The sequence below is a fragment of the Geotrypetes seraphini genome, chromosome 17 (genome assembly GCF_902459505.1).
Source record: "Geotrypetes seraphini chromosome 17, aGeoSer1.1, whole genome shotgun sequence".
Lineage (NCBI taxonomy): Eukaryota > Metazoa > Chordata > Amphibia > Gymnophiona > Dermophiidae > Geotrypetes > Geotrypetes seraphini.
In genome coordinates, this window is record NC_047100.1 from 7,483,075 (window position 1) to 7,506,831 (window position 23,757).

Sequence of the window (23,757 nt, forward strand, 5' to 3'; positions counted from 1 at the left end):
TATCTTCTTCTACCTCGATACGGCCCGTGACATATTTGAACGTTTCGATCAAGTCTCCCCTCTCTCTGCGTTCCTCGAGTGAGTATAGCTGCAACTTATCCAGCCGTTCCTCATACGGGAGATCCTTGAGTCCTGAGACCATCCGGGTGGCCATTCGCTGAACCGACTCAGCACATCTTTGTGGTAATGTGGTCTCCAGAATTGTACACAGTATTCCAGATGGGGGTCTCACCAATTAGACTTGCTAAACATTTACATTGTGACTGAACCGACTGGATACTTCGGTCATTCCCGGTCCTAGGGCTCCCTGGTCTGGTGGGATTCTCTGGTCACTTCAGGGTTTGGAAATGGTACGCTGGTCCAATGGGACTCTCTGATCACCACAGTCCTTCTCTTGGTCATACTCTAGCCATGTAAAGAAGGGTTTATTGGGGGTTGGGCGAGAGCCAGGGAACTCACTGTTAGTTGGGCTCAGAGGTCCTATGGAAAGGGTCCCTTTTTCCTTAGGGTGAGTTCAATTGCTTCATCGGACAAAGCCCATCCCACCTGAACCTTTGGTGATTTCATTTAATTTTGTACTCTTGTTCATAGTCGGACTGAAGTGCTACCACCTCTGTAAGGGTATTTTCGAGCACATCAGTTCATATGTAAATGATATGTCAATGAGGCTTTTTCCCATGGCTTCCTGGGAGAGCCTATGCCCAGCAGGCTCTGCTTTCCGGGGGATGACAGGTGTACCTCATCACAATTGGAGTAAGCAAGATGCAGGGTCTATGCAATAGGATCCCACAGAGTACGCTGCTAACTTTTAGGTACATAACTGTAACACTCACATACGTTGGTGTTGTTATTCGAACACTTACGCACACAACTGGCGTTGAACTTTGGGTGACCTCTTCTAGAATGAAGGGGCGGTTGTGAACGGCGAGACAATAGGCATCAAAGTTGTTTTCTCATTCCTTTGGTGCTGTGTTTGGCACCAATTTAACGGCTATTATATGCAGAGTAATTGTGCTGAGTCATACTAGTGATTCCTGTGGCACCAATTTAACGGCTATTATATGCAGAATATTTGTGCTGAGTCATACTAGTGATTCCTGTGGCACCAATTTAACGGCTATTATATGCAGAATATTTGTGCTGAGTCATACTAGTGATTCCTGTGGCACCAATTTAACGGCTATTATATGCAGAGTATTTGTGCTGAGTCATACTAGTGATTCCTGCTAATTGTGACAACATTCTTCGGAAACTACGGACTCCTAATGCAAGCCAGTTTGGCCGAAACATGATTTGTGTCGAGTCAGCGAGAGATTTATGTTAAAAACAGATTTTTGGGTTTAAAAAAAAAAAGAAACAACTTTAGATTTGAGTCCCATTTATAGAAGTTTCCCCTAGTCAACATGATTTCCAAACAGTGTGCATTATCGGAGAACAAAAACACAAAAATCTCATGTTTTTTTTCCTACTCATTTTCATTTGATAACAACATGCAATGACATAGGATAGATCATCGACGTTTCCTGTGTTCAAAGCCATTTATGTGGGGGAATGGTGCTTATCTGCTCCCTTATTACAGAAGGAGAGTGAAGGTGCCCTCAACATGCTTACTCCTAGCTCCATGGAAAGAAAGGGGTCCCTTGAAAATGATTTAAGCCCAGTCAGGCCTCCAAGCTCCAGGGGGAAACAGAAATTTGCCACTGAAGTGATTGATTTGAAACCCAAGAATGGATGGGCCACAGGACTTTGTCAGCTGTAACAGGGCAGATAAGATATCTTTAGTTTGCAGATATATATAGCTTGTTTGTCCTACGCGTGCCAAGCCTTCATTTCCTGTCCTGCTATGCACCGTGTAACCCAGTGGTTCTCAAGCCAGTCCTTGGGAAACGCCCTGCCAGTCAAGTTTTCAGGATATCCACAATGAATATGCATGAGAGAGGGCTGGATGCAATGAGGGCAATGCATGCAAATCTATCTCATGCAAATTCATTGGGCATATTCTTAAACCCAAACTGGCCGAGCATCTCCTGAGTTCTGGGCTGGAAACCAATGGCAAAAGGAAATAATCCAAGTACAAACAGCAGTGATTTTGCTCAAAGGAAAGGGAATATCCTATCTTTGGCCATATCCTGGATATTTTGGGAACAGAGGGGAGACCTACTATGCAGACACCAGGAAATTTTTTTTTACTCGGAATAGTTAAGCTCTGGAATGCGTTGCCAGAGGTTGTGGTAAAAGTGGATAGCGTAGCTGGATCTAAGAAAGGTTTGGACAAATTCCTGGAGGAAAAGTCCCTAGTTTGTTATTAAGACATGGGGGGAAGCCTATGCTTGCCCTGGATTGGTAGCATGGAATGTTGCTATTCCTTGGGTTTTGGCCAGGTACTAGTGACCTGGATTGGCCACCGTGAGAATGGGCTACTGGACTTGATGGACCATTGGTGTGACCCAGTAAGGCTATTCTTATGTTCTTATATGTGTTTGAGGCTTGTGTGGTTAAGGCAGAGCTTACAGGAGTGGGACAGGGACAGCGACAAAACTTGCGGGGACGGTGAAAAATTTGTCCCCGTGATCAGAACACATGTTCAGCCGCGCTGCCCAATTTGACTCGTCTTGGTTTAACTGTGCAGGGGCCTCCTCCGTCCAGTTAAACTACGCTGGATTCTCAACCCCATTGCCGAGAGTTGGGCCAGAGGTCCGGCATGGCCGGTCTTGGACCGATTGCTCCAATGCTTCTCTCTGCAGTCTGTGCCCCCTGTTCAGGTTAATGGGGTCAGCAGCCGGGCAACGATACAGTCACAGTCCGGTAGTGAAAGGGTGTGCCGACATCAGCATTAGGAAGCTTGTTGCCTTCATGCCAAACTTTCCTGTTTTGTTTATTAATTTATTCTTAATTCCCCATGGATTCGTCGGTCATGCTGAAACTGCTTTTGCAAATTCTCTCATGGCTTTCGATCCACTGTTTATGAATTTACAAAAAAAAAAAAATATATATATATATAATTGGTTTCTCATTTGTCACAAGCAGACGGGGGTGGTGGAGGGAGGCTAATGTTTCCATTCTCCCTGAGTCTCTGATTATTTGATTCCCAATCTCACCGTGAGAGAGGGGAGGGGGGTTGGGGGTTTCCCAAGGCCTGCAAAATTTACAAAAAAAAAAAAGGAAAAGGACTTACCACTTAGCAGCAAGATTAGGAACTTCATTGGAAAGGGCGGGCTTGGAAGGATTTCCCAGGGCAGGACCAGAGGGCTTCTCTAATCTACAAGGAGGGGGCACAAAGACCAAAGATGAAGGGAGTAAGGGAGATAAACAGGGGCTGTTCAGTTCCTTTCTGCTTCACTCCCAAGCTTTTCTGCTTTCCCTTTGTAAAACAAAACAAGACCTCCGACTGATACTCCATAGCCAGGGTTCTCATCTTGTAGCAGGTATCACACATATGCTAACCTCTAAAATTTCAGAGGAAGCTAAATGTTGAGGCTGAGTTAAGGGAACGAGCTCCACTTTTAGCTGAAAAGCATCGGAGGGGGTGACATTTGTTCAGGGAAACAGAGCTTCTGCGTTGAAGATGGGGAATATCAGAGCTTCAACTCTGGGGCTGTGATAATGACATTAACGGAGTTTAAGCTAATGGATTGGGTTTTACATTTAAGTATTCCCTTTTCCTCATCTGAATTGACAGCAAGTTAAATCTACAGGTACACAAGCATGTCCCTGTCCCAGGCGGCTTACAAGCTAAGGGCTTCATCCTTTTTTACAAAACCATAGTGTGATTTATAGCGCCGGCCGCTATGAGCATCAGAGCCGTTACCGCCGCGGCCAGTGCTAAAAACGCTAGTGTGGTTTTGTAAAAGGAGGGGGGGGTAGTTAATTTTATATCCCACCCTCCCCAGAGAGCAGAGAACAGGTAACAGTTTAACATTGACAGTGTTACAATATAAGATTACATAGGATTACACTTCCCCCTCCGCATTCACGGTGATAGGGGAACGGCAAGGCAGCGAATAGAGAAAAACTGCAAATAACTTTTCGTATGTTATTCGTGTTTTTTCTGTAAAAATAAAACCCCCCCCCCAAAAAAAAAATACACAAAACCGTGAATAACCTGAACTGTTCCAGTGAAGAAAGTGCAGCCGGGAGCAGCGATTTCCTGTGATGTAAATTTGGGGGGCGGGGCCTTCGATTAAAAAAAAACCCGCCAATAAGCGAAACCACGGACCGCGAATATGGAGGGGGTAAGTGTACAACCTCTCCAACCCCACGCCGGCGCTGTGGTGTAAACAAAATAAAACCAAATGATTTTTCCTCTCTCTGTCAGGTCCTAGCTCACGCTCGCCGTCTTAACGCCAGCTCTGGCAGGATACGCATTTCAAAACTGCGGAAGTGGTTTGTAGCGCAGGCCGGCACGCTAAGTGCTTTGCGCTGCTTCTAACGCTCGTAGGAACTCTATGGGTGTTAGGAGCAGCGCTGGCCTGCGCTAAAACCACTTCCTCGGTTTCATTAAAGGAGGAGCTATTTACTAGTGATGTGTTAAATGGACATTAGCTCATTAATACACATTAGTAAAAAAGGCTCTAAGTTTGTACTCGAGGCAATTGAGGATGAACCGACTTCCAAGGTCACAAAAAGTGCCAGTGAGAGACAGAAGGAATATGAATCCTGGCTACCCTGATTTTCTGCCACCCCTCCCCTCCCCCGGAGAGCTCCCCCATTCCCAGCAGCCCAGTGGTTAGAGCAGCCGGCGAGAACCAGGAAAGCTAAAATTTAAATTCCCTTTTCTTCTTCCAACCCTGCCTTATGACCTTGGAAGTTATTTCACCCTCCATTGCCTCAGGTCCAAACTCACACTGTAAGCTCTCCGGGGTAGGGAACCAGCTACCCTACTCGCCCGAGTCATGCCTTGAATGGCGTTTGCAGAGAGAAATGGTGACTGTATCGAAGCTTTGACTTTATTTCTTTAAAGTGTCACTTTAACTAACCCTGCGTCCCTGACATGCGAGTGCATCAAAGTTTGCCTCCCCCCCCCACCCCCTACACAACAGTTACATTATCAGAGAGCTTAAGCCTCTTTACCAGTCACCCTTTCAGAGCCCTGTCCCTGAATTATTGCTCTGCAGCTATACTACATTCCCTTCTGTTTCTATTAAGACCTGGGGAGGGGGAAGGGGGGGAGCAGGTTTTTCTCCCAATGAATGAAAGATCAGAGCTTGTGCTCAAACACTGCTATTCTTTCTGATTCTGAATTTATCTCCTCCATATAACAAGCATGCCCATTAGGCTGGCAGCAGGGTTTTATCCCCCCCCCCCCCCCCCGAGGCTGCTCCGATCCTGCAAGCTCTTCACTTACCTTCGGCAGTGGGATCCCAGTCCCAGCCGCTTGTTCTTCTGAGCTCACTCTGAAGTTATTTCAAGTCAGAAACTTTTGCTGGGGGAAGAAGAAAAAAAAAAAAAAAAGTCAGGCGAAGGGAGGAATTAAATCGTGGGCTGGACTTCTCAGCTGGAGCAGGAAGCAAAGATACATAGCCAAAATTTGGTCTCTAGGATTAAACAAAATCAAAAACCTTCCTCTCAAGCAAAACACATTGAAGGAGCTGTGTGTGAACAGTGTGTTGGTTACTTTGTCAGTCACACTCATAAAACTATATTTGCATTGCTTATTTGGCAATTCTGGAACTGGGTGTCCGTATTTAACTGCCACTTGCATGCATAGATGTACAGGAAACTGGCATTTTGGCAGGTAAATCTACACATACGCGAGGAAACGGTAACAGTGGTTTTAAAAGGTTTGGACCAGTTACTGGAGGAAAAGTCCATAAACTGCTATTAAGATAGACCTGGGGAAAGCCACTACTTACTGTAGCTCTGGTCAGTAACATGGTATCTTCCTAGTCTTTTGGAATTGCAATATTGGGACAGACCATAGGTCCATCAAGCCCAGCTTCCTGTTTCCAAAAGTGGCCAACCCAGGTCCCAAGTACCTGGCAAAACTCAAATAGCAACATTCCAAAGTGGGGGTTGTGATATCACAATGCCTCATTCCACCAATGCCTAAGAGCCAATCTCATCAGTGATGTCACAATGCCTCATTCCACCAATGCCTAAGAGCCAATCTCATCAGTGATGTCACAATGCCTCATTCCACCAATGCCTAAGAGCCAATCTCATCAGTGATGTCACAATGCCTCATTCCACCAATGCCTAAGAGCCAATCTCATCAGTGATGTCATACTGGCTTGATTATCCTATACTTGGCTCACATAAGAATTGCCATATTGAATCAGACCAATGGTCCATCAAGCCCAGTACCCTATTTCCAACATTGGCCAACCCAAGTCCCAAGTATCTAGCTAGATCCCAAGTAGCAAAACAGATTAACAGGAATAAGCAATGGGTTATCCCAAGCCATCTCAATAATGCCCTATGGACTTCTCTTTTAGGAAATTATCCAAACCTAACTGATTTCACCACATTCTCTGGCAATGAATTCCAGAGTTTAATTACATGTTGTGTGATGAAATATTTTCTCTGGTTTGTTTTAAATCTACTACTTAGTAGCATCATCACATGTCCCCTAGTCATAGTATTTTTGGACAGAGCGAACAAGGGATTCACATCTACCCTTTTCACTCCACTCATTATTTTATAGACCTCTATCATATCACCCTTGAGCCGTCTCTTCTCCAAGCTGAAGAGCCCTAGCTGCTTTAACCTCTCCTCATAGGGAAGTCAACTCATTCCTTTTATCATTGTCTTCGCCCTTCTCTGTACCTTTTCTGGAATTTGGAATCTTGTTACTCTTTGGGATTCTGCCATGTACTTGTGACATGGATTGGCCTCTGTTGGAAGCAGGATACTGGGTTAGAGGAGCCCCAGTGTCTATTCTAATGTTCTTAAAGCTAGTCATGCATAAGAACATAAGAATTGTCATACTGGGACAGACCAAAGGTCCATCAAGCCCAGTATCCTGATTCCAACAGTGGCCAACCCAGGTCCCAAGTACCTACCAGTAGCTAGATCCCAAGTAGTAAAACAGATTTTATGCTGCTTATCCTAGGAATAAGCAGTGGATTTCCCCAAGCCATCTCAATAATGGCCTATGGACTTCTCTTTTAGGAAATTATGCAAGCCTTTTTTAAACCCCGCTAAGCTAACTGATTTCACCACTTCTCCAGCAATGAATTCCATAGTTTAATTATATGTTGTGTGAAGAAATATTTTCTCCGGTTTGTTTTAAATCTACTACTTAGTAGCTTCATCGCATGTCCCCTAGTCCTAGTATTTTGGGAAAGAGTGAATACCCCTTTCCACTCCACTCAGTATTTTACAGACCTCTATCACACCACCCCTGAGCCTTCTCTTCTCCAAGCTGAAGAGCCCCAGCCGCTTTAGCCTTTCCTCATAGGGAAGTCACCCCTTGCCTTTTATCATTTTTGTCGCCCTTCTCTGTACCTTTTCTAATTCCACTATATATTTTTTTTTAAATATGGCAACCAAAATTGTACACAGTTTTCAAGTTGTGACCTTACCATAGAATGATACAAGAGCATTATAATATTTTCATCTTTGTTTTCCATTCCTTTCCTGATAATTCCTAACATTCTATTTGCTTTCTTAGCTGCCGCCGCCGCACATTGAGCTGAGGATTTCAACGTTATCATCAGCGATGACACCTAGATCCTAACAGAACCCAGTATCATGTAGCTATAGTTCGGGTTCCTCTTTCCCACATGTGTCGCTTTGCACTTGCTCACATTAAACGTCATCTGCCATTTTGATGCCCGGTCTTCCAGTCTCCCAAGGTCCTCTTGCAATTTTTCACAATCTTCTTGCGATTTAACAACTATCAGCAAATTTAAATATCTCACTAGTTATTCCCATCTCTAGATCACTGATAAATATGTTAAAAAAAAAAAAAAGCAGCGATACTAGCACAGACCTCTGGGGAACCCCACTATTTAAGAATCCAAACACCTAGGGGATATACTCCCTTGTTCCCTACTCAAAAGGAATTAAATAGCAGTTTAATTTTTACTGTAATCTTCATTCAGCTCAAAGGGTATCATGAAGGAAAGAGCCTCAAACGTCAGCCTACCCACTGCTCATTAGCTTTCAAGCAGGCTGTAATAGTGAGCTACCCCACTGGCTCAAAAACCTCCTCCTCCTAATGATTCTCTACTAATTTTTTAACCAATTACAGTAATAAATTATAATTTTTAATAAATATTTTAAAATTAGTAATAATTTTGTAATTTTTAAATATTTTTATTAAAAAAAAAAACCTCCTCAGAGCTAAATCCTGCAATCCAAACTACCATAAGCTTGGAGGGGGCCTAACATCTGTACTCGGGAGTGACCATAAAATCACTTCCCGCTAGTGTGCTAGAACTGCGATCCGGGTGTGTGTTAGCATAAAAAGTGCGCAAAAGCTTTAAACTACATCACTTATCTCTTTCCCTCGCAATTCAAAAAAAAAAAATCTTCTTCATTCCACACTGCTGTTGAAAGAGTGGCAAGTCTGCTGAGCCCGAAAGCCGACGATGGCCTGCCAGCGTTTCGCTATGCTACGTCAGGGCAACGAGACTGCTTTTTCAAAACATTCTTCAGTGAGGTATCTTCATGCCTCTGCTCTTTCCCTCTGCTTGCTCTGACTAGGATCAAGCTGTGGGTGCACCAGGAGACATCAAATTTAAATGACGCTGAATAAGAATACCCGGGGTAACTGAAAATCAAGGGATTTGATGGACATTTTTTGCTCCACTTTGGGGCTTCTAGTTCAGTCAGGATCTAGAACACCCCCAGAATTCTCCCCCACCCCTTTTTACATCCGCTTCCCTACTTACCGAGATTCACTCATTGCGGGGACAGTGCTCAGCCTGGGCACTTTCCATATCCTGCAAGCACAGGCTCTGTATTTGACCACTAGGTGTCACCATTGCACAATGACTCATTTTCTCCTGGGGCTATGAATGCTGCTTCTGTGGTATCCCGGCCATGGCTGATTCAAGGGGCAGAAGAGCTGGCCCGGCGCTTTTTTGCAGGTCAGCTGTATTTGCATTTCTTATTGGTAGAGACCTTCCTGTGAGGCTGCCTAGAAACTCTCTATTAGCAGTAGCTGGATCAGTCGCAGCTAGGTCATGCTAGAGGAGATGCCTCAGTGACCATTCTTGCTTCCCAGACAAATGTCCACATTCATTTGCAGACTTAGGAGTACAGTGAGGGAAGATAGGATAAAAATGGAGTTACGATGTGAAAGGAACCTTTGAAACATGGATGTTGGAAGGTTGAGTTGCATGCGAGCCAACATTCGAAAGTTATTAAATGGAACATTTTGGAAAGGGGGAGGGGAACAAAGGGACCATGTCTTTAACATCCCATTGAAATGAATTACCCTGGAGTTAATTAACTTTATGGATGAATACAATGTAAAGTTTATATGCTTGGCAAAATCTAAAAAAGTACTATTGCTTACAGCCTGGTCTCTGGAAGTGCTTGTGAAACTCTCTCTGTTGGATGTTCTCTTAGGCTATATAGTTATTTTTTTCTATGGCTGTTAACTGAGCAAAAATACCTTCACGTGTTCAATTGTCTCCCAAAACACACATATAGGTAGCTGGTGCATAATATTAACCATTCTTTAGATTCTGCAGCTGAGCTGTGGTATGCCATGTTACATCAACAACTACCGGGACTTAAGTTCAGTGGAATTTGGAATCCTTTTCCAAATCCAAATCCAACATGGCCCAGAAACCAGGAATGACTAACAGCTGTTGTTTTCACCTCTCGCAGAGGGAGGGGGGGGGGGGAGAGTGGTGGACTATGTATGATGGCACAGATTTAGGTGGAAAGAATGTGATGTCTTTAGGAATGCATTTTAAAATCTTTCCAGCAGGAACTGTCTTCTTCTCCGACTCTGTACAGCGCTGTGTATGTTTGATAGTGTTATAGATGGTAAAGAGGATGTAACTCCTCTGGTATGAGGAAAGACTAAAACGGTTGGGGCTCTTCAGCTTGGAAAAGAGACGGCTGAGGGGAGATAGGATTGAAGTCGACAAAATCCTGACTGGAGTAGAACGGGTACAAGTGGATCGATTTTTCACTCCATCAAAAATCACAAAGACTAGGGGACACTCGATGAAGATACAGGGAAATACTTTCAAAACCAATAGGACATTTTTTTCTCTCTCAGAGAATAGTTAAGAACATAAGAATTGCGGCTGCTGGGTCAGACCAGTGGTTCCATCGTGCCCAGCAGTCTGCTCACGCGGCAGCCCTCTGGTCAAAGACCAGCGCCCTGAGACTAGCCCTACCTGCGTATGTTCCGGTTCAGCAGGAACTTGTCTAAACTTTGTCTTGAATCCCTGGAGGGTATTTTTCCCTATGACAGACTCCGGAAGAGCATTCCAGTTTTCTACCACTCTCTGGGTGAAGAAGAACTGCCTTATGTTTGTACGGAATCTATCCCCTTTCAATTTTAGAGAGTGCCCTCTCGTTCTCCCTACCTTGGAGAGGGCGAACAACCTGTCCTTATCTACTAAGTCTATTCCCTTCAGTACCTTGAATGTTTCGATCATGTCCCCTCTCAGTCTCCTCTGCCAGGTATCTCGGCGTCATCATCGAGTTCTCCCTGTCTCAGCCATTGGAGGGTAGAAAACGTTTCTTCCTTGCATATGAGAAATGGTATCTTTCCTACTCGTCGACTGCACGTGCAGTCCATGAAACTGCCTGCCACTGTATGAAAAATGGCCTTGGGTCTGGCCATGACGCTGTTGGCTCAGCTGACTCTGCAATGTGTACTTTCACTTTCGCTTTGTGAAGCTGGAAGAAATTGACTTATATAAGGATTTCAAACACACAGTGTAAATGCAGCTCAGAAATAATGCTTGCCTGCCTTTACGTATATGTTTTATTGGTATTTATGGAATAAGCCATTGTAATTCCTATTAGCTGTCAAGAGTTGATTTTCTATCCTGTAACACTTCGCAATAGAAGGCAAGTCTCTCTCACACTAAACGGCAAACCTTCTCCAAGCTTCATTGTATTAATTGACTGTGAGGAGGTCCGAAATATGTCACCCAGTGAAAAGAATCTCATAAAGGGCAATTTTCGAAGCCATTTTGCCAAGTAAACTGGCTTGTCTGAAAATTGTTCTTCTTTAAGCTGGTAAAAATAGCTGGGTTGAAGAGAGGGGTTCCAGGAAGGACGCGAAGAATAACGGAGGAAGTTTATGTTTTCAAATCTGCATGCGTCACCTCCCGTAGCAATCCTGCCCATAAGGCTGCAGGTACTTTGCAAGCTTCGAAGTTTACAAAGCAGATGGAACAGTAACGAAGCCAATTTTGGGTGGGCCTGGCCTCACATTTCCTTTCCATCAATACACCCACCCCTGCTTCCTTGGCATCATACCAGCATATGTGGGGTCCATCAGTGTTGGCAGCTGGAGACACAATGCCGATTACTCAGAGTTTGAGAGTGTGTGTACTCCATAAAGGACCTTTCAGCTGATGACACTTTGGAATCCCTGCCAGCTACGCTGACCATTTACGATGCTGCCGTGGCTCTGAACATGGCCATGCCAGGGCATGGGCATATAGCCATGAAAACAGCCCTCAGGGAGCTCTATTATACAGCAGTAGAGTAGCTGGAAAGGTATCTTTTACTTTGGGTAGAGGGTAATGGGCAATATGAGTGGGCACCCATTTCCTTTTCCTTCCCTTCGTCCTTCTGCTCCCCTACCAAACGGCACTTAACATGGCCTTAGCTGGCAGCGATCTCCAAGCGTCATTAGCTCGACGTCTGGAATCACGGCCCCACTCAAAAAGAGAGAGTGTGCTTTGTCTCGAGGATAATGGCACTGTGGGATCTTCAGGTCTAGCCAATAACCTGCAGAAATCATGGGAATATTGAAGGCACACGTATTTATGCCTCCGCTTGGGAATCGCCACTTGATGTCATCATGCATTCATCCTGCTCCTTATTATTATATAGACTAGGCTCCCAAATCCTCAGCGGTGCCAGCACATACTCAAATATATCTCATAGTATGTGGCTTTATGCTCGCTAACTCGTCGCTGGATGAATTTGTGTTACGCTGTGGTCTGTTTGAATGGCTTAAAGCAATATAGGGAATAGTAGCCTTGAAAACACCTATGTAAAGTTCAATAATAATAATAACAGTTTATATACCTCAATACCGTTAAGTTCTATGCGGTGAAACATGTCGGTGCAACGATCCCTGTGAGAGGTGAGACCATATAGTTAAGTGCTTTTAGCACATACATATTAAGCAAATGATAAAAAAAGAAAATAATTTTAAAAAAGTAACATAAATTGATCCAATGACGAGTTGGAGCATAAAGCCACATATTTGAGTGGCACCGCTGTGGATCTGGGAGCCTAGTATATATAATAATGAGCAGGATGAATGCGCGATGACATGAAGTGGTGTTTTGAATATTGCCCTTATTTAGGTTTATGACTTAAGAGTTACCCCCCTCTTTTACAAAAGGAGCGCTAAAACACTTAGCACGCCTTTGTAAAATAGGGCCGTAGTGTCGCTAGCCAATTACATTATAAAAAATGGCACAAGAGGAAACTGAATTTATAGGATATCTGGTCGGGACTCGACGTAAGTTTTAGTGTATATAATGTATGTGCACAGGTGTGTTCATCATAAAATACAAGGATAGATTTTAACTCCATCCGAACCCCTTTCCTGAGCATGCCTGCTGTACACATAGTGGCATAGCGAGGGTGAGAGATGTCCCGCCCTCATCTTCTCATCTCTTTCTCTGATCCTGCCTGCCGTGCGCACCTTCCCTGATCCCGCCTGCCGTGCACGCACCCCCCCTTAACTTCCCTTCCCCGTACCTCTAGTTGAAGTTGTTGCTCACGGCGGCGGCAGTCAATGATGCGCTCCACACAACCCTGTCGGCTGTCTCTCCGACGTCGCTTCCTACGCGCAGCAGCAGGAGAGCCGACGGGGGTCGTGAGGAACGCATCGTTGACAGCCGCGAGCAACAACTTCAACTAGAGATACGGGGGAAGGGAAGAGGGTGTGTGCACGTGGCGAGGGGAGGAATGGGAAGAGGCGGCGAGGAGAAGGGTGCCAGCCCCCAGGGTGGACCGCCCCCTGCCTTACTATGCTACTGTCTACAAACACACACCTACTTGCAATGCGCCTACTTTTAGGCGTCACAATAATTTTACGAGAATTGTTTTACGCATGAAAAAATTTATTAAATTACCTCCTGAATGTCCACCAGAGTCATAGTGGTGTCAACATGTGAAGAATAAAACATTACTATATGAACCATGAGATCAGGCAGGGAGAGGATTTTCTCCCTCATCGAACCGACTACGTTGCATTGACGTTCGGACTGGATTTTAGCTCTGTCGAATGACTTGTGGGCGTGCCCAACTCGGGAGAGGAAACATTCTACTGGGGAATGAATCCAGCCGCACTTTGTGGAACGTGGCTACAGAAAGAGTCTGAACCGGATCTCTAGGTGCACGCGGAATGAACTCTTTGAGTACTATTTGTGAACTGGGGTTTCCTTCCCATCTGCAAAAGTTACTTAGATCACCTGCCAAAACGCAGAGCATAAGAGTTGCCCCCAACTGGGTCAGAGCAAAGGTCCACCTAGATCAGTATTCTGCTTCCAGCAATGGTCAAAATCCAGGCCACAAGTACCTGGCAGAATCCCAAAGAGTAGAAAGATTCCGGAACGTCAATGGGTTGCAGGATTCCATGCTACTTAACCCCTGTGGCTGCCCTCAATAGCATGAAATGTTACCATTATTCGGGTTTCCACCAGGTACTTGTGACCTGGATTGGCTACTGCTGGTTTAGAGGGACCATTGGTTTGACCCAGTATGGATAGCCTTACTTTCTGTTCCCCAGGTCTAACTTGATAGCCAGCTTATGGACTTTTCCTCCAGGAATTTGTTCAAACCCACCTACATTAACTACTTTTACCACATTCTCCGGCAACAAGGTCCAGAGCTTAAATCTGAGTGAAAAAAATATTTTCTCCTGTTTTTAAAAACCTGCCACTATGTAACTTCAAAGTGTCCGCTCATCTTTATACTTTTCGAAAGAGGAAACCAATATTGCATTTCTCCCGCCTTGATGCTGCGTCAGCAATGCACCTAACTTGAGTTTGATATATGGGCTAACTTTCAGAGAACGGTTCTTCTGGGACGTGCTTTTGTTTTCCATCTGGAACAAATGCAAATACACAAAGATGTTATTTGGCTCCAGCTCCCTTTTTCCTGATGTTTCAGGCCATTTCGGGGGGGGGGGGGGGGGGCACATCTCTAAGGACACACAAACACACTACTCTTTTTTTTTGTCAGCTATGCTGTGCAGATTTGCTCGATTGAAGTTGGAATGCTGGTTTCCATAGTTCCCGGATATCTCTTCCAATTTCCCCTGGTCGGTATCCCAGTACGACAGATGAACATTACACCGAGGAAGATGAACTCTGACTCAGAGATGGAAGCTGGACACTGGTTCCAGTGTGCGTGTCATAGGCACTGCTAGTGGAGCATGAAGCTCTCTTTGTCTTGGTACATGACAGTCAAGTTTAACACCACTGCGAATGAAATATAGCTAAAAATAACATTCAAGCAGCTAATGCAGAAAAGAATTCATCTTTTCCAAGTCCAGATGCTGAGCCAAGGTGAGGGAGAAATGGTGGAACTCGGTTGGGGGCCAGCACTGAGAGCTCACACTTCTAAAACGAGATACGTCACCTGCCTTTATTTCTTCTTTTAGCCGACAGAGCTGAGGGTTGAGAAGTCTCGGTTTTAGAATCAGTGAGAGACCACTAGTCTTGGCTCAAAAATCATCGGTAGATGGTCCTTCTTCGGGAGAGCCAAAACGAAGCAGAGAGATTCGGTTCCAGATTAATTGGGGGAATCAATAATACAGTATTGATTCCAGATTCAGAAAGGGAGAGATGGCTTTGCTTCCAAAATTGGCAAGATATATTTCATCATTTTTCCTGACTCAGGGCTAGATCTATTAAAGGGATTTTCCCATGTTTGTGTTAAAAGCTCAGTGACAGTGGAAAGCCTAGTCTTGTGAACAAGTCCCTTTTTCTCAGTTCTAGATTTGCTACGTGAGGCTGGGAGGGTTTATGGTTCTTCTTGGTTCCAGATTTAGGGTATGGAAACAGAGAGAACTTTCAGGTTCTGCCAGTTCTTCAGGGCTCTGGAGTTGGTTTCTTTAGGACTCGCAGGTGGCATAAAAATTTGCCTCTCGTCGGATGTGCTCTAATAATTCCGATGCTTGCTTTTCAAGCTCTTGAAGTTCCACCATCTTCAAGCCAATTTCTCTCTCGTTGTTCTGAAATGTCTCTTCAAGACCTGAAAGAAAGCCCAGGAAACAATTAAAGTAATAAGCCTCAGAAGCATAAAAACCTTTGTCGCCACGCCGTCTCTCTTCCTTCTGTGTCCGATACGAAAGGACTGCACATCAACTTCCTGAAACTCAGGAGCATCTGACCAAACAAAGACTTGATTAAAGATCCAAACTTCTCATGGCAACTTCTCTTTTTCATCCTATACATTTCCACAGATCTCTTTTAAAGTAATAAATATCTCGAAAATGTTAGAGACAAACTACATGACCAGATGATGGCTCCCAAGGGGTGGGGAGAATGGCAACACATTTTACATAAGAATTGCCATCCTGGGACAGACCGAAGGTCCATCATGCCCATATCCTGTTTCCAGCAGTGGCCAACCCAGGTCCCAAGTACCAGGTAGAAACCCAAAGAGCAGCAACATTCCAGAGCTGAGAATGTGATGTCATAATGCCTCATTCCACCAATGCCTAAGAGCCAACTTCATCAGTGATGTCACAATGGCTTGATTGCCCTATACTTGGCTCATATAAAAACGTAAGAGTTGCCATATTGGATCAGACCAATGGTCTATCAAGCCCACTATCCTGTTTCCAACAGTGGTCAACCTAGGTCCCAAGTAGCTAGCTAGATCCTAAGTAGAAAACAGATTTTATGCTGCTTATCCTAGGAATAAGCAGTGGATTTCCCCAAGCCATTTCAATAATTGACTTCCCCCTTAAGGAATTTATCCAAATCTTTTTTTAACCCTGCTAAGCTAACTGATTTCACCACATTCTCTGGCAACAAATTCCAGAGTTTAATTTCACGTTGTGTGAAGAAATATTTTCTCCGATTTGTTTTAAATCTACTACTTAGTAGCTTCATTGCATGCCCCCTAGTCCTAGTATGTTTGGGAAAGAGTAAACAAGTGATTCGGTGAGAGAACAGCTTGCTCTGCTCATGGTGGCTATAAATTTCTCTTAACATTCATTTCAGTGTTTACGAACCATCCAGCTTTTCCTTGACATCAGTGGCTTTCTTCAGAAGCGCCTGTGCCTCATTCTTGACTTTCTTCACCCTCTCTAAAGCACCACCAGCCATGCCATCCATATCCCCAATCTTATCCTCCAGTTCCGTGTATTTCTCATTGAGTTTCTTCATCTCCTAGAAAATGGGGCGAGACAGCAAAAGTGTGACCACAGAAAAGACCACAGAGGCCCCCCCCCCATATCTACGAAACAACTGTTGGACCTGGAAGCAGAAATATGACGTATCGTCAACTAAGATTAATTTAAATCCAGAGGATTTCAAACCAGTCCTCGGGATACACCCTGCTAGTCTGTTTTTCAAGATAACGTAGACTCTCAGTTAACCAGCACCCACGGGGATTGATAAATCCCGGTTAAATGTAACATAACATAGTAAATAAAGGCCTGAACGGTCCATCCAGTCTGCCCACCGGTCATAACCTTCAAAAACTCATGTCTCTTCTTTGGATACGCCTGGAAAACAGAATGCAAAGTCCACCTGGCATTGACCTAGGCTCCAAATGCTGAAGTCACCGTCCAAGCTCTCTCCGGTCTAGCCAACCATCCCGCCCGCAGGATATCGTCCACAAGACTGTCCAGCAACATCTCCATGTTCCAAGTTAGCAATGAAATCAGTGCATGCAAATAGATCTCATGCATATTCATTGGGGAAATCCTGAAGACGTGACTGGATTGCGGCCCTCGAGGACTGACATTTGACACACCTGCTCTAGAGTTTATCCAATAAACATCTATTTTTGGGGGGCATCGGGGTTATTTATTCATTGATTAAAACCCAATAGTTTCCCCACCTTGGCAATATACTTTCACTCAGCCTCTTTGAACTGACCTAACCATTAAGTCATTTTCTTTTATCATTTCTAGTCTTCCTCAAGTCATTGCCTCTACCTTTACCAGCTTCCCAGTACTTGATAGCACTTGGTCGGCCTTATCCTTGGCCTCCTTGGCCTGTTGCCTGTTGGTCTCTGTCTTCTTCCGCAAGGCATCTGTTTCTTTGGACAGATTCCCCAGGCGGTTCATGATGTCCATCTCTTTGTCTTCAATACCCTCAACTTTACCAATAAGCTGAAATGGAAAATAAGGAAAGAGATCAGCTCCCAGGAACTCTCCACATATATAGCATAAACCTTGGTGGCTCTCAGAGAAATTTGGATTTCCACTCAGGTGTTTGTGCAGCACCATGTTCAGGTGACAGAATTGAAATGTTCATGTTTCAGGTATATGGTTGCTTAAATCACAAAAAAGGACAGTTTACATCTTGTTTTGCAGTCATTTCCAGTCTTGCAGTCATTTCCAGTCTGAAATGGAATTAAAACAATTTTTTTGTTTTGATTTCTTTCATCTCTGCATTTTAGTACAAGCTAAAATAATTTAGGGGCCCTCTTTAATTTCTGCACTGGCATAGTGAGGGTGATAGGCGGCTGGGGTGGTGGGGTCCCCCCCTCATCCTTTTCTGCACCCCTCCCCACTCCTTTCCCGCCTCCCCCCCCTGCCATGCGTGAACCCCTTCCCTTCCCCTATACCTGTTTAGCTTTCCCAGGGCGAGCAGCATCTCCAACTCGCTCCCCGTGCCGGTGTCAGCTCTTCCTCCGACATCACTTCCTAGTTGCGGGACCCGGAAGTAACATCGGAGGGGAAACGCTGAGGCCGGTGCGAGCAGCAGGTTGGGGAGCTAAATATACGGTGGCGGGGGGAGTGATGGCGTGCGCATGGCGAGGGAGGAGTGGGAAGGAGCGGGAGTCGGAGAGAATGAGAGGTGTCAGCGCCCGAGGCAATCCGCCCCCCTCCCACCCCCACCTTACTATGCCACTGAGCCCTAACATGTCTAAAACCAGCCCTGGGGGGACTAGTCTAGTTTAATCCTAGTTAATAAGTGTAGTCTATGTAGGACAGCGATCTCAAACTCAAGCCTTTTGCAGGGCCACATTTTGGACCTCAGAAAAATAATGAATGTCTTATTAAAGAAATGACAATTTTGCATGAGGTAAAACTCTTTATAGTTTTGCTAAGTCTTAATAATAATATTGTCATTTACAGCTAGAGAGACATATGATCAAGAAACTCTTATTTTACTTTTGTGATTCTGATAAATATACCGAAGGCCTCAAAATGGGGCCCTCGGGCCTCGAGTTTGAGACCACTGGTGTAGGACATGCTTTTGTTTACTTGTTTGGGCCAATGGATTTAAAATGAACTCAGTAATTGGTTGAGTTTTAGAGGTGAGAGTGAAACATGATCTAATGATATTAAGAATGATATATTTTCTAATTGATTGCAGAGGAATATGATCATTTTAGGAGCAGGAATCCCTGAAGAAGCTTTGCGTGAAACATGAGCCAGGCAGGTCTCATCTTCTTGCATGGTTTTGGTTTTTTCTGAGAATATCATAAGATAAATAATTGTTTACATATAAGTAACAACTTAGCTGAGGTTTTTAAGAACGCGTTAGTTAGGAGGGCTTTTTTGGACCAATGGTAATAGCAAACAGCCAGGAATATTTCTGAGGTCCTTTTCCTCTTTCCTGTGAAACAAGCCCGCCCTTAATCCTACCTCCTTCACGACAGTCTCTGCGCTGGTTACGTCTTGCTTCGCTTTCCTCAGAGCTTTCTCGGCTGCTCTCACTTTTGCTTGGGCTGCCCTAAGAGTATTTTGCGTTTCGGTGATGTTGCCCTTCACACCGTCAGCTTTATTCCTGCAGAAAACATCAGATTTAATGTACGTGAAAACAAGGCAAGATTAACTCTTATTTGTCTAGGGTCCAGCAAAGAGTATTTTCCCTTTCCTTTCATTGACTTACACATCTGGAAGGGCCTATTCTAAGCATTTAGGCCTTAGTCATTTGCCTGGTTTGCCTGGATCTTAATCTTGGCCCTCAATGAAAAACCTAAAAACAGTTGGGTTGATATTTCATTTCATTTAAATGCGGGCCACCGAGTTTGAAGTGGATATTTGGATCCACCAGCGGCAAAGGAACATGGGGAAGACCGCACGTGACACGCCATAAAAACCAGGGCCGTGTACAGATTTGTGACCAGAACTTTAGGGAAGGTATTATTTCCAGATGACTTTCTCCTACAAGCTGTTACTGATTACTTTCACATGATTTTGATGTCAAACAGTGTTAAGTTTTCTGAGATGAAAACCAAAAAGCTTCATAGCATTAAATCCCTGCAGTCATGCTGGACACTACTTTGAAAAACAGTTGCCATAGGTACAGCTGAATTACCGTCAAAGAAGTTCTGTCAAAAAGGAGTTGGGAAAATGGAAAAAAGTATCTGGCCCTTTAGTTTTGCAGCTACAGAAAAGGCTGGTGTAAGGGTATCGGACATCGTAGGGAAACCTTCAGCTTTAAGCCTCCTGCTCCAATTAATTTTCAGGCCCCTAATTTACCCCTTCCCCAAGAAATCAGGCGTTTAAAACTTAAATCTTAGTGTGTGTATATGTCAAACACACACAAATAATGATGGCGATTTTCTTAAAAAAAAAAAAAAAAAGAGGACACGTGGACCCACCCTGTTCCGTGCCTCCCCCAACCCCGGCCTCAAACAAATCTCATCTCATTTTAGAGGACTGTCCAGGGGTCCAGATGGGGTTCCAAAATCTGGCCATTTGTTTGGCGTTTTTGAAATGCATTGAGCTCAGGGACACATCTGCATATGCCTGGATGCAATGCGATGACATCACACGCACGCATGCGACGAGCACGATGTTGACCATCGTGAACCACAACTTCAACTAGAGGTATGACGGAAGGAAAGTGGGGCACGTACATGGAGGGGAGGAATGGGAAGAGGTGGGAGGGCAGAGAGGAGGAGGGTGTGTCGGAACCCCCACCAACATACATACGGGAGGGAAGAAAGCAGATCGCCACTACTCTCCTTTGGATTAGTCAAACTGCTCGCTGTCAACCAGATGATTTCTGGCTCTAATGCTGGCTGAGATATCACCCAGCAAAGTAACCAGCTAATGTAATTAAAGATGAGCAAAGTTGCAAATAAATCAACATGAACCTTGGGTGGTGATCAGAGATCTCAGCAATGCGCAATCACTACGTGGCGGTAAAATGTTGATGTTTCTAACAACTTCCAACTGAGGACGGGTTTCTTGACGCTCTCTTACTTGGCTTGCACGGCCTGATCGAGTAGTTCTTTGACTTTGGCCAGGCTCTCGGAAGTGCTGTTGAGGACTTTGTCGACATTGCTCAAGTTGCCGATGCTATCTCTGATCTCCTTGACAAGTCTGGTGATGTCACTTGCGTTGGAGGGCAGTGAGATATTCAAGACTTGCCGGGCCACCAACTCAATGCTCTCCGGATCTGCTCCTTCCTCTAGAGACAAGACACAAGTGTTAAACGGTTGGCGGCTGAAAGGTTATGTAGATGTTTTGCTTTATTGTTAGAAAACAAGGACATATGAAACGTTATGTGATGTCCTGGTGGAAGACGTTCACTCAGTGGCATAGTAAGGGGGAGAGGGGGTGGTCCGCCCTGGATGCCATGTTGATGGGGGTGCTGGCACACCCACTGTTCCCCTCGCCACGGACAAAGTGACGGGTTTTGAAAAGCCGTCCGGACACCCAGACATGTCCTCTAAAAGGAAATCCGGCCGCCTGGTAACACTAGCCTTTGATTAATTAGCGTATGAAAGCTAGGACTGATGAGAACATGTTGGCAAGAAATTGGCAGCACATTGCCGACCAAGGATTTTGGCTTCCGTCCTTGAAATTAGGACGCCACTTACCTGTCAGGAAATCTTTAATCCTCTTGATAAAGTTTCTTAGCTTGTTGGTGGAGTCTTCTATGCGTCTCTTGGCGTCTTGAGCCTTGGTAAGTGTTGCTTCACTTCGCCCCTTGGCGTCTTTGGCTATTCCCTGGATTTCCTGAATCTGGATGGGAACAGGCAGAGATGTCTTTCTGTCTATTCACACTCAAGGCTGCAGCTAGATGACACAACTTGGTGGATGTGTTCGTGAGAGATGGGGACCTCAAAGAGATACCGAAAAACAAGCAAACTGCAGAGAATGTACAAGATGCAGGCGCTGTTTATTAGTGGAAAAAATGCAGTAAAATGTACAACCTTGTTACCAACCAAGGGGCCCGACACGGTCCATGTTTCGGATAACACGCCTTCCTCAGGGGTCCATGGTGGATAAGGTATGAGACAAACCGCATAAAAATATATAGCAGACAAACACCTTTATTGAACGAATGTACACAAATGAATCCTACATCCTCTGTCCTAGGCAGTGGCCTACTGCTTAAAATCAGGGACTTTTAAGTTCTTTCTTTTTTTTTTTTTTACCACTGAGGTTTCCTCCACCTTAGGGTCCAGTTTCTTTTCTATCGTTTTGCCTGGCTCGTATCAATAATATTATACAAGTCACTTTCTAGCCAATTCAGTGGCTCACTGGTCCAACTAGGAGTGATCTAAAGCAAACCCTGGATACACGGGGCTCATGTCTCCAAGTCTAATAGGCTCATTGACTGGCCTTTGCCTCAATTCCTCCAGATTAGCAACAAAACTTCCCGAATTCTTTACCTTCTGGGCTATGGCAGTCAGCTGTGTCGCTGTGTTCTCTAGTTCTCGCGAGACATTCTGCGCTGCGTTTAGTGCCTTGGTGGACAGAGGGAGGGCGCCATTGCAGTTCTCCCCACCGCATTTCCGGTTGCCAAGATTGTCCCTGCAATTAGCACCACCGCAGGGCGCTTGGTCGCAGGTTTGGTTTCCGGGAACCCCACATATCTGCAAAAGAACAACAGGGGAAAAGACAAAAGCGTCTCCCAAAAAGTGCCATCATTTCCTGGCTCCTCTCACCATAATAGCATCTCAGGTACTAAACCCTGCCCCTAAGTGACTTCCATACTGCAGGAACTAAATTTCCCCAGCCAGTCCCCGAGAGTTTTGTCACTGTCCCTGTCCCATTGCTATAAGCTGTACCTTAACTGCATAAGCCTCGAACACTTATGATTTTAAAGTGTCTGAGGCTTGTGCAGAAGAAGACGGCGCTTGGGCATTGGTGGAATGAGGCATTATGACATCACAATCTGAGCTCTAGAATGTTGCTACTTAGGATTTTAAAGTGTTCGAAGCTTGTGCAGATGAGGACGGAGCTTAGGCATTGGTGGAATGAGGCATCATGACATCACAATCTGAGCTCTAGAATGTTGCTACTTAGGATTTTAAAGTGTTCGAGGCTTGTGCAGATGAGGACAGAGATTGCAGGAACAGGAAAATAACTCGTGGGGACGGAAAATGAGTCCCTATGGGGACAGGATGGGAAAATGAGTCCCTGCGGGGACGGGGAAAAATTTGTCCCTGTGTGATTCTCTATTCCATACATCAACAGACCACCAAATGAATGAAGTCTTTTACTTTCCACCTCATTTTTGTACTCTCTCTTCCTCTCTTTACAGTTCATTCTTTGTAGCCTCTCTTCCCTCTGTTTCTCTTCCCATTTTTTTCACTTTCTTCCATTATAAGTTCTCATAATGCTCTACGTTTCTCTTTTCTTTGTGTTCCAGCTATGTCCTTTCTCATTAGAAATACCAAGGTCATGCATTTGGGCTGCAAAAACCCAAGGGAATGGTACAGTTTAGGGGGTGAAGAACTTATGTGCACGACGGAAGAGCGGGACTTAGGGTGGGATTGTATGTGATGATCTTAAGGTGGCCAAACAGGTTGAAAAGGTGACGGTGAAAGCTAGAAGGATGCTAGGTTGCATGGGGAGAGGTATGGCCAATAGGAAAAAGGTGGTATTGATGCCCCTGTATAAGACTCTGGTGAGACCTCATTCAGAATATTGTGTACAATTCTGGAGGCCACACCTTCAAAAAGATATAAAAAGAATGGAGTCGGTCCAGAGGAAGGCTACTAAAATGGTGTGTGGTCTTCTTCATAAGGTGTATGGGGATAGACTTAAAGATCTCAATCTGTATACTTTGGAGGAAAGGTGAGAGAGGGGAGATATGATAAGAGATCTTTAAATACCTACGTAATGTAAATGCGCATGAGTCGAGCCTCTTTCATTTGAAAGGAATCTCTGGATGAGAGGGCATAGGATGAAGTTAAGAGATGATAGGCTCCGGAGTAATCTAAGGAAATATTTTTTTACGGAAAGGGTGGTAGATGCGTGGAACAGTCTCCCAGAAGAGGTGGTGGAAACAGAGACTGTGTCTGAATTCAAGAGGGCCTGGGATAGGCACGTGGGATCTCTCAGAGAGAGAAAGAAATAATGATTACTGTGGATGGGCCGACTAGATGGGCCATTTGGCCTTTATGTGCTGTCATGTTTCTATGTTTCTATTATCTCTCCTCCACTGGCATTCTACCCTTCCTCCACTCCTCTCCTCCCTTCGCTGCTCA

The 23,757-nt window shown here is 44.7% G+C and overlaps 2 protein-coding genes across 6 annotated transcripts in view; both read right to left on the reverse strand.

Annotated features, from left to right (window-relative positions):
• Nucleotides 1-10,570, reverse strand: part of LAMB2 (laminin subunit beta 2) — a 93,988-nt gene extending 83,418 nt beyond the window's left edge. The window contains exons 1-3 of one of the 2 annotated variants that reach the window (XM_033926340.1): nt 10,551-10,570; nt 5,345-5,422; nt 3,176-3,259 (exon numbers count right to left, since the gene is read on the reverse strand). In XM_033926340.1, coding sequence (XP_033782231.1) covers nt 3,176-3,203 — 28 coding nt within the window. In that variant the 5' untranslated portion in view covers nt 3,204-3,259; nt 5,345-5,422; nt 10,551-10,570. The remainder of the gene's footprint in view (nt 1-3,175; nt 3,260-5,344; nt 5,423-10,550) is intronic. The other variant, XM_033926341.1, reaches the window with a different exon arrangement.
• Nucleotides 10,571-14,291: 3,721 nt separating this feature from the next.
• LOC117351069 (laminin subunit beta-4-like) overlaps nt 14,292-23,757 on the reverse strand; it is a 105,595-nt gene continuing 96,129 nt past the window's right edge. For all 4 annotated transcript variants that reach the window (XM_033925777.1, XM_033925776.1, XM_033925778.1 and 1 more), the window contains 7 exons: nt 21,934-22,137; nt 21,136-21,280; nt 20,516-20,723; nt 18,947-19,088; nt 17,285-17,461; nt 16,355-16,511; nt 14,292-15,366 (listed from right to left, as the gene is read on the reverse strand). In XM_033925777.1, the coding sequence (XP_033781668.1) occupies nt 15,227-15,366; nt 16,355-16,511; nt 17,285-17,461; nt 18,947-19,088; nt 20,516-20,723; nt 21,136-21,280; nt 21,934-22,137 (1,173 nt within the window). In that variant the 3' untranslated portion in view covers nt 14,292-15,226. The remainder of the gene's footprint in view (nt 15,367-16,354; nt 16,512-17,284; nt 17,462-18,946; nt 19,089-20,515; nt 20,724-21,135; nt 21,281-21,933; nt 22,138-23,757) is intronic.